The 11025-nt window shown below is 39.1% G+C and overlaps 1 protein-coding gene across 2 annotated transcripts in view; it reads right to left on the bottom strand.

Annotated features, from left to right (window-relative positions):
- LOC108676316 overlaps window positions 1–10418 on the bottom strand; it is a 45258-nt gene extending 34840 nt beyond the window's left edge. Inside the window, exons 1-5 of one of the 2 annotated variants that reach the window (XM_018164377.2) lie at window positions 9941–10418; window positions 7425–7654; window positions 5775–6857; window positions 5309–5405; window positions 5025–5092 (exon numbers count right to left, since the gene is read on the bottom strand). In XM_018164377.2, coding sequence (XP_018019866.1) covers window positions 5025–5092; window positions 5309–5405; window positions 5775–6857; window positions 7425–7467 — 1291 coding nt within the window. In that variant the 5' untranslated portion in view covers window positions 7468–7654; window positions 9941–10418. The remainder of the gene's footprint in view (window positions 1–5024; window positions 5093–5308; window positions 5406–5774; window positions 6858–7424; window positions 7655–9940) is intronic. The other variant, XM_047880653.1, reaches the window with a different exon arrangement.
- Between the last annotated feature and the right edge of the window lie 607 nt (window positions 10419–11025).

The following is an 11025-nucleotide window of genomic DNA, read 5'->3' as shown; positions in this document are numbered from 1 at the left end:
CTGCCTCCCTCGCCTGCTACTGCCTCCCTCGCCTGCTACTGCCTCCCTCGCCTGCTACTGCCTCCCTCGCCTGCTACTGCCTCCCTCGCCTGCTACTGCTAAGCTCGTCTGTTACTGTATCTATGGTTAGCTTTTTCTTCCGTGTTCATCTCCAAGACATTAAAAATTTGCTCAGAAATTGACGATTGCTGTCTCATCCCCCAGCACCACGACACAGCTCTCGTCTCCATGTCAATTACAGCACTACAAAGTCGTGAGCAAAGCGACAGCCACGACATAAACCGTGGATGAACTTACGTCGTATGCCGAGATAATATTTATATCATACGCCAAAGGTACTTAAAGCATAAGACAATATTATACGAGGCAACATCAAAGTGCGATTGTTGCAAATAACCTCATCAAAATTGTGAATAATTTTCCAGTAATGTTCATTTATGCTGGTTGATTAAGACAATCATGCTGCATTTGTTTTTTGATGATCCCTGTTGAACTCGTTGTTTATCAGACCAGATTCGAGATATTCCGGCAAATGAGCGCCGTGTCACATGTAATCAGCACTTCTATCACGAGATACACGTGCTATTCAATCGTCCACAATGACGATATCACAATACAATAGTCATTGAATCGATTAAACGAACACAATGCAATCCTGTATTGTGAAAGTTCAATAAAAATTGCGAATACACGAATACATGATTGCCTCTGAAGGATTAAAGCTTATCGTAGTATCCCGTAAGATCTCACTCAAATCAGCCCCGGCAGAAAAGAATACTGAATGAAGACAAGAGTGGGCGGTCTGGAAAGCTGAATCGAGATCCTCTATAGCGACTATAGTAAACGATACGCAATGGATAAAAAGATCGAGATCCTCTACAGCGACTATAGTAAACGATACGCAATGGATAAAAGGATCGAGATCCTCTATAGCCACTAGTAAGCGATATGCTACGGATAAAAGGATCGAGATCCTCTATAGCGACTAGTAAGCGATACGCTATGGATAAAAGGATCGAGATCCTCTATAGCGACTAGTTAGCGATACGCTATGGATAAAAGGATCGAGATCCTCTATAGCGACTAGTTAGCGATACGCTCTGGATAAAAGGATCGAGATCCTCTACAGCGAGTAGTAAGCGATACGCTATGGATAAAAGGATCGAGATCCTCTATAGCGACTAGTTAGCGATACGCTCTGGATAAAAGGTTACTTGACTAGCACGACGGTGGAGAGCTAATGATTGGAGGCGCTTATATTAGCCACGCATGCGGGCGCCGGCGTCAGCGTTTTGTACACTGGAGTCGTGTTGGCGCCAACCGAATCAGTGGCGGAAGAACGATTTCTAAGAACATATTTTAATGGACGATATAAAATTTAAATGCGCGTCTCATTCTTTTCAATTGTATAGTCAATTTCATCTCGTCTGTGCTTTAGTTTCCAAGGCATATTTTGAAGTGAAAGCAACCGTAGCTCCATAATCTGCTCTAAATTCCTCCCTTTTATTACGCCCCTTCAGACAGTAATTAGAAGCCAGTTAAGAGTGAACTCAGCTTGAAATCGGCAATTAAGAAAGTGATTAAATTAATAGTCAGTGTTTATGAGTTTATCAAAATAACAAACAAATGCAGAGCAAAAACAGGTGCATGAGGGGGAGAACTATCTCAAAATAATTAGCACCGTAAAATACACAAACCCAACAAGCCTGCACTAATTTATTAATAGTGCATAGCCAGTTTGTTAGCATTAGCGGCCCAGCAGCCTGTGGTCCGCAATTTGTTCTGGTCTGCGAGCCAGACCCTCTAACGAGCCTGTGGCATGAGGCGGTCCAGACCCTGCCGAGCCGGCCTTGCCTTCAGCTTTTGTAAATTAGTGATGAATTATTGGACTATAAATATCTTTCTAACCAATTTTCCATAAACCCTAACAATGTCAACTGAAAAGAAGTCTCATTTGTAAATAAGGGTCAACAATTGCGAACCAATTCCTTGTTAAATCAAGGTAATGAGCCCGCAAAATTCAGCGTATCATCTAATTTACGAGTTAACAATCCTAGAAAATAAAACAATAAGACATATATCCGAAAACAAATAATAATAATGTTATAGTTTGTAGCATCATATCAGAAGAAAATGCAATATTATTCAAAGTTTCGACGAGTCTAATTGGGACTTGAACTGCATTTACAATGATAAAATGGATCTTTACAGACTGGGAAGGATGAGTGGAATATTCAAGAAATTTTCAACTGTAAATGAGAAGCCTTTGAAGATCACAATATTCCGTCGGCTTAAAATTCAACATTAGTTTGAGTTTCCGTTTATATATAAGTGTAATTAAAAACTCATCAGCAGTCGTTATCATCACTGTAAAGTGTAAATTTCATCATTTGGATGCAAGCATCAGCCACTTATGATAACACGCGCAACCCTCATCTCACCAGTAAAAATCACGAACGGTAAACATGGCCGAAAATATGATTTATTTTGAAATCGGGATGAAGATGGGAATAATATCGACGTTATCACTAAGAATTATCAAAAAATTATTATTCGCTTGTTAGCAGTGAGATGCATTCACCTCGACACAGCGTGAACAACACACCACCTCTTCACATCACTGCCGTTCGTGACACACTGGCAGTTGGGCACATTCAGGCCTCGTCAAGATCTGTCTCATGGGTATAGCACTACGCTGCCGCGCTTACGTCATACGCAATGCAACGGAGAATACTGTACGACAACTGCACAAACTTCACGTCAGCGAGCCAACTTATTGTTTGGACATTTATTTCCAAAAATTCAACTCACATTTGTTTCACCAGACGAAGATAGATGAAGTTTTCTTGGACAAAAACTTTCATTCCACATATACAAATCATAACTGAAATAAATGGAAAGTTCTATAACATTACAGTCACATCCTCTACTTCTATCGCGAAAAATTATCCGTGCAAGATTTCAAGGCTTACGAATTTATCATAATTAGCATATTATCAGAATTGAAGTACTGGGCCTGAATTAAAATAAGAACCTCGATCAGTGACTCCGCCAAGAGCAACCTGGTTCATGTTGTCATGGAATATCAGCCGTCATCAATATACAAATAATTTTATGTGTGTTATACATACATATACATGGACAAAGTAAAATGTTTGAGTAATGTATCCATAAAAAGTCAGCATTAGGAAAATTAATTATTTATTTAAGCAATTATCAATTAATTATTATTATTTCTGATGTGGATACTCTTCTGAGTCGAGCTTTATTTAACACCAGACAAAATTAGCCAACAAATACGGGAAAGTTCCTTCAACAGTCTTACAGATCGTGTCAAAATATGCGAGAAATTGTACGTCTCGTTCCTGCAAGAACAAGGCTTCGGTCACCGTCAAGGGAGGTGAGCGAAGAGGTTTTATTGTAATTCAATAATGAATAATACCGTTTTGATGCGTTCTTTGATATAATTATTGAAATAGAGGTGGGTGAGAAAGTTCTACGACATTAAACTTTATGAGCTCGTCACTCGCCTGCTTTGAGAGAATTAAATATTATCCTCAAGTTCTTTAACGAAGGCCTTAGTTCGAGCCAGGAATCAAATTTTACAAAATGAGATATACATATTCCCGCCACTCTTTTCAAGGTTTCATCGACCGGATGCAAACCCGAAAAGTTTAATAAGATGGAATAAAAAACTTGAATGCGAGAATTTCAGGAATTGATTTTGGCCTTGGAAACTCAGGACTTCCGGGTAACAAGTGGCTGTTGGGAGCGTGTGAGCTTCACAAGAAAGAGAGAAACCAAACGCAACGAGCAACTGAAGAACAACCGGAGAAGAGAGCAACTGAAGAACAACCGGAGAAGAGAGCAACTGTAGAACAACCGGTGAAGAGAGCAACTGAAGAACAACCGGAGAAGAGAGCAACTGAAGAACAACCGGTGGAGAGAGCAACTGAAGAACAACCGGTGGAGAGAGCAACTGAAGAACAACCGGTGAATAGAGCAACTGAAGAACAGCCGGTGAATAGAGCAACTGAAGAACCACCGGTGGAGAGAACAACTGAAGAACAACCGGTGGAGAGAGCAACTGAAGAACAACCGGTGAATAGAGCAACTGAAGAACAACCGGTGGAGAGAGCAACTGAAGAACAACCGGTGGAGAGAGCAACTGAAGAACAACCGATGAAGAGAGCAACTGAAGAACAACCGATGAAGAGAGCAACTGAAGAACAACCGATGATGAGAGCAACTGTAGAACAACCGATGAAAAGAGCAGCTGAAGAACAACCGGCGAAGAGACTAGAGAGCAACTGAAGAACAACCGGTGAAGTTTCTGTTTTTGAGTATGTTACTTTCCTCTGCCCTACAAAACTTCAAATATTAGAGGCTAATTGGAGGAAAATGATGTTAATACCTTGTCCGAAAGTAGGTGCAAATAAATACTTAAGCTTTGTTCGATCATGACGGTAAATTGGTTTATTTTTTAAATACTCTTTGTTTCATAACTCAGGCTCTATGCTTACTTATATCTCATGATAACTATGAATTAAAAGCCCAAAAAAATATCTAGAAAATTCACCATATTTCCACTGAAAAGTTCTATCTGTGTTCATCATCAGCTTCATCATCTGCTGACTAATACCAAAACAAAAGTTTAATAAATTTCGCTACAAAATGTCGCACACTGAGAGTGACGACGATGGATATCACCGCAGCAAAACTTAAATATATTATTAACCTCGTGCGCGCAAAATTGGAAAATTTGTTAATTCACTTAATTTCTAATTGCTTTCATGAGTTAGCTTACGAGACAATGATTAGAGTAACTGATATCATCCCTATGCTTCTAATTATGAGACGGTATAAAGCAGGAATAATGTTCGGCTGAAGTTAATCAGACAACTTCGTAGATCGAATAAGCAATGACTGTTGAGGTACTTACCTAGGTCTATGCAGATATTTTGAACAAAGATCAACACGATATTAAACCATTTAGAGTGGAATGGCAAGACATTTATACTCACACAGATCAGACGAAACTATGCGCCGGTAGCGATCCCGGTATAAATTAGAAGACGGCAACGGCATGGATCTGAAATTCAATAATGTTAAATAACATTTGCGTTAATGTTCGTTACATTTAAATGTCGGTGATGGTAGTTTTTAACCTATTGCCAAAAAAATAGAATTACAATGCAAATGTTAATTAATTGCTACCTGATATCAAATTAATAGCTCATTCACGATCGTATTTACCACACATAAAATACAAGAGATCATCCTACGGACGATATCCCGGGATGTTGACCTGCGGTATGCAGCGCGGTGGTGGCGGTGGGGGCTCTGACGGCGCTTTATCTCGTCCTGGATGCGGCCTACAGAAGAGCGGTCAGCGAGGCGCGATCCTGCAATAAATTTACTTGATTCAGTGTCCAAATCGTGAGAAATTTTTATTCTATTATTTTCTCATAGCCGGTATTTTTACTTAAATGAGATTTTTTTAATTCTGTAATTGAAATTTTCAAGTTTGCTGCAGAAATTACAATTCAGTACGTTTACAATTTTACATGAATGCTAAAATGAACAATTAATCAGAAAAAAATAAGTCCGGCACGATTGAAATTCATTTCTGAAAAATGTTTTCATTGTTGCTGTGCAGCCAACAAGAAATTGAGATGCAAATAAATAAATTTTGAACCATGTGCAGAAAGTTTTAAGAAAACAGTTTTTGGTGAAAAGAAGGTTTTCTCAACAGTCGAACATTTTTCACATACCCATAAATTTTATGGCGTTTGGCTCGGCGTTCTCTTTGTTGGCACTTCGGTTGTTGGAGGCGCTAAGAACGAAACCTTCTTTTTTAAACGAGTCCTCATCAGCGACGTCTTCTTGCTCCATAGCAACAGCTTTACTATCGAACAAACCTGCGCTCAAACTTTTCTCTAATTCCATGACCAGTTTTTCGGGCATCACCGGGCATTCGTTTTCGTCAGGTTCTGAAGGAACACTTCCATGCTGGGAGTCTTTATTCGTCAGCTCGCAGCCTCCAGACAAGCATCGGTCGAAGGATTGCGTGGTGAGGAATTTGGCATCTCTGGAAAATTTCTTCAGAGAGTCTGACGAGAGTGATTGAGGACACATCGACGTGATATTATTATTAAAATTAGTATTATTATTACATATCTGCTCATCAAGACTCGACGACTGCTTCATGGTCACAGCAACGTTAACGCCTTCCTTGAGATGTTCTCGCTGCTTGCGGAAGTGCTTCAGTTTGCGACTCTGTGATGATATTTCATCTCGGCCATTCGACAGGACGGCGTCTTCCATCTTCGTCTCAGTTTCTGTGATCTTCACGTCAATATCGACGTTCAAATTATGCCAATGTGATGAATTAATTTCCTTGGAGGTCATTAACGGATCGTTGTTGGCGTTAATTTCGTCAACATTGGCAGCATTAGCTTGCTTAGAAGCGGCGATGGTCGAGGCTATTGTAAAGTGGGTGATATCAGGCTGGTGTTCATCGATAATGATATCTTCTGTCGGACTCCGAATTAGTTTTCGTTCACTCAGCGGACTCAGTCTTGAGTCAGGTCGGGAATAATATCCAATAGATGATGCCTCGGAGTCCTCGTTTGAATTATTTTCAAATGAAAAATGCTTGCCCTGCTGAAAATACGAACTTTGGTTCGAGCCACTCTCAGATAAAGCCAGTAATGAAAGATTCTCCAAGTCGTCCAAGTTATCGTTCTGATCGTTCCAGTCGTTGTCGCACAGGGCGAGGGCTGAGTCCGGTCTGGTGGGGTTTGGGGCTTTGTAAAGATTGCAGGAAGTCAGCTTGGACAAACCCAAGCAATTGTCTGCGGCAGATTAGAAAGAGTCGTATAAGTATTTTTGAACTCAGAGCATTATATTTAATATAATGAATATTAATGGGCTTAATGAAAATAAAGGAAATAAATTGGTCTGAATTTACAAAATAAATTCTCGATTGTCCGAAATATAATGTAATCACACCACAATTAAAGCAAAGGAGCATCTACATTCACGTTTAAAAAATATAGAACGAATTTACTGATCATGAAAATTTTTAAAATGTGGTAATGCTTTGGATTACCGCAGAATTTGAGAAGAATAAAATGCTTATGGCATTCTGACAATTGGGTTGATAATAATCAACAGAATTCTAAGTTCATTCATTGTACCGAAGCATCGCAAATCCATCAGAAAATCCTCGTCCACTTCTCAAAACTTGAGAAGGCTAACTAACTTGCAAGCAGACCTCAACACCTCAGTTGAAATCATTTAAGAATGAGCAGAGTTAAGAGGTAAAAAGTAAATTATTTTGATTGAGCAGAGTTAAGAGGTAAAAAGTAAATTATTTAAGAATGAGCAGAGTTAAGAGTTAAATAGTTACAGCAACTCACCTGGTGGTTGGCATGCAAGATGTACGGCTGGCGAGGCCAACATATCATCGACGTTGTTACGTCTTGGTTCTTAAAGTTTATATTTTCGATTGGATATTTTCATTGAATTTTTGATGCGTGAATTGTAGCGAATTACGATGAAAGACGAGAACTCCGCTCTGCTGTAACTATAGGAAGAGTCCACGCGTCTCCGTTAGCTTTACTTGCTTCCGAACACCTCCAGTTCCTCACTGTGAACGAAAAAAGAATCAAATTAGATCGTGAAAATTTCTAAAAAAAATTACTTGTACCTTTGTATAAACGACTTGAAATCCTGGTTGTTCATGGCCTCTCTAGAAGTAGAAGTAAGCCGTAAACAAATATCTTTGAGTAAATCTACTCTAGACATGCCAAACTCATGAGGACCTGAGTAAACATTGCCTCCTCGATATTGCTCGTCGTCGGCCATGTATGAAGACGCCATATTTAAGCGTCTGCAACGCCATCATACTCTGTTTTGACCATTTTGAATTTGTGAGCCCTAATAGAGCACTTTTGCTTTTATCTCGCATTAATGGAGGAAACGTTAAAGGTGAACCAACTCTACATCGGTTCAACTTTAAAGAAAATCTTATTAATCTTATTTTTATTTTTATTAATATTATTGGTGAATCAACTCTAAATCGGTTCAACTTTAAAGAAAATCTTATTAGAGATATCGTTCCTACATCACCGTCCTCCGCCGCCAGCACCTATACAGGGAATGTCAGATCGTATAATGATTGTACCTAAAAGTGCATACCATTTCGACACACGTTCTTCCAGCAGAAATTTGCGATAGTCTCTGGACGCAATCAAACTTTAACAATAACTTGTGAGAAAGAATTATAGGATTAAGGGATTTCTTCGTTCATAATTAAGAGCAGGAAAAATCAGCCACGCACAAAGCTTATAGGTTGAGGACTTCAAGACATGCGCCTAGGCACACACTGTATTTCCCTTCATCAGAAAATGCGTTCTTTTATGCGAATATCAGCTCAAAAATTCAGGCGTGTTGAACTGCATCGTACTTGCATGATATTATGGTTGGTAAACCACAGAAGAAAGAAATAAATAAATACATTGCAAAAGAAAAGTGACTTGAAGATTTCTTCCATCTATCTATCATAAAATAATTGTTGGCAAATTAAATCTCAGGTTCTTCATAAACAAACATTCTGAAAATTTAATCGCATTTTTCTGAATTTGTTCAGAAATTTCGAATTTACAACCAAATTTACGTATATATGAGAAGTACTGCCGATAACTCCACGAAACGATCCAATCCCGTTATAAATAAAGGGTGACTGCGACGGCTGTCGTCCACATTTAGAACTTCCGAGCTACTACATAAACCGTGATAAACGTCAAAACTCGTCCAACATATTCGACGAGACGCACTTAACATCTATAAATAATTTTTTCCTCTTGTTCACGGCGGAATTTCAGGAGTAAATCCATCCTTCTCCGTCGAAGAGGAAAATATTTTCCTTTGCAGAATTCCTGGTCTTGACGAAAACCGCTAATAAATTTCAAGAATTGTGTGCTGAACTTCTTAATGTTTTGAATTACTTGTGGTTGTGCAGTGAGCATCATTCAGTTTTTCACACTATTAGTGGAATAAAAATAAAAGTAAAATCTTACTTGTATAAATAATAAATAACTGTAATGAACTATGTAGCTTTGCCAAATAATTGGCAAGTCTACATTGGCAACCATGGAAATAAATTTTTTAGATATTTTGGCAGCCAATGTCTTTTGCCAATAAATAACTGCTTCGGTAAAATTCCTGCCATTGGACCGACTACCGCCGACGACATTTGAGCCAAATTGTGACAGACAGAAGGCCTTGTCGAGCTAAATTGATGAAGCGGATCTGCCGTCTTCCATTCCAGGAAATCTTCACCGGTCGTTCTTGTGAAAATAAATGAGGACGAATTGACCCGCTCACCTTAAACATTTGCTCGATAAGTATATAGATAAATTATTTTTTATATAAAAATAACAAAAATTTATTACGCTTTCATTAGGAACGCACAGAACACCGTCGCCATCGCTGTTACCCAATAGATTGCGAGCTTTCAAATTATAAATAGCCTACTTCCGTTCCTGAACTGAACATGGAGCTTGCCTCCGAAACATCTCAATAAATAAGATGAATATTATTCAGCATATTATTTACCATTCAATTTAAAATTTTGGTCGACACTTCAAGTTACATAGCGTATTTTTTGTCCCTCCATATCCTATTCAATATTTAGGTGATTAAACTTAATCAGAGCTTCTATACATTACACATCTATTTACTAGTTGTGTGTGAAAATGTAGAAATCTATTTTCACGTTAGGTGGATGCATTTCACTGAATCCTAACTAATATACATTTAATTCACGTTGCAATATATATATTATATGGCCCCATATTACATTCTCACTCAGATTACTCCACATCAAATTAGTCACACATTTATTCCTCGATTCAATGGAAAGAAATCGTACCTCCAGCTCACCATCACCGTGCCGTGTTGTAGAGCGCTGTGCTCAGAGCAGCTCTGTCATCGCAGTCTTCACAAAACCCTGTCTTCAGGGTCAACAATTTCCTGCATGAGGATGCCTTGTATGCACGACGCCAGGCACATCACAACACCGCCCACCACGACGATAAACAAGCAAATTAGTCCCATTTCAACGTACGTCATGGCGGCTTGTTGATGAACTACACCAAAATTAACAGGTACGTAGGCATAACTTACAGAGCGTAATTATCGAAGAGCGACGAGATTATTTGATAACCAAATATCTACTTGCCACTTCTAAGGCAAGATGTGAAATTAACATCAGGGATGATATTTTTCATGTCAAAAACACCTAACTCGTACCACCAACTATATAGTATGAAATTGTAGCAAGAATTGTAGCAAGAATTGTAGCAAGAATGTAGTAGAATGTTACCATTCATCGCATGGACCTTTCTGTCTGAAAATCATGCAAATTCATTACAAATTATTCTTACCCATAAATTTTGCCATTTTGCTAACAACAAAATGAGTTCAAGACCACATAAAAACACCGTGAAGCCATCACGTCTGCACTCTTTCATCCTTCTTTCCAACGAATAAAACCTGCACACTTGTCGGCCACATCACAGCACTTACTTATTTTTTATCAACAAATAAAAAACACACGCTTGCACCAAGCCAGCCACTTACTGGCACTGAATATTATTTTTATCAACAAATAGAAGTCACATCTTGCACCCGTCAGGTTCATTACCTAACGCAGCCCGCAGCCCACGACCGGACTGGCTCAGCTGCAGTGATTGAATGCGCGGAATCGTAATTCGAAGTAGGTCCTCATTTCGGTCCAGAGTCCACGGCTGCTGCAGACCGGGGCCAATCTCCGTCTTATAAGGAAAAATCCAAGTCCTGAGACGCTCAAGTCCAAAGACTAACGACGACTTTCGTCAGGCGAATCTTAGAAATGAAGGGCGAAAAATGAGACGCACTTTCCTCTTTTGCAGAAGTTGGCGTATTTTAGCGAGACTAGCGTTCTTTTCGGTGTTCTTTTAGGAGTTTTAATCTGTC

This window comes from Hyalella azteca, unplaced genomic scaffold (assembly GCF_000764305.2).
Source record: "Hyalella azteca isolate HAZT.00-mixed unplaced genomic scaffold, Hazt_2.0.2 contig5826, whole genome shotgun sequence".
NCBI lineage: Eukaryota > Metazoa > Arthropoda > Malacostraca > Amphipoda > Hyalellidae > Hyalella > Hyalella azteca.
The sequence above is the reverse complement of the archived record's forward strand: the minus strand, read 5'-3'. Positions and strand labels throughout refer to the sequence as shown.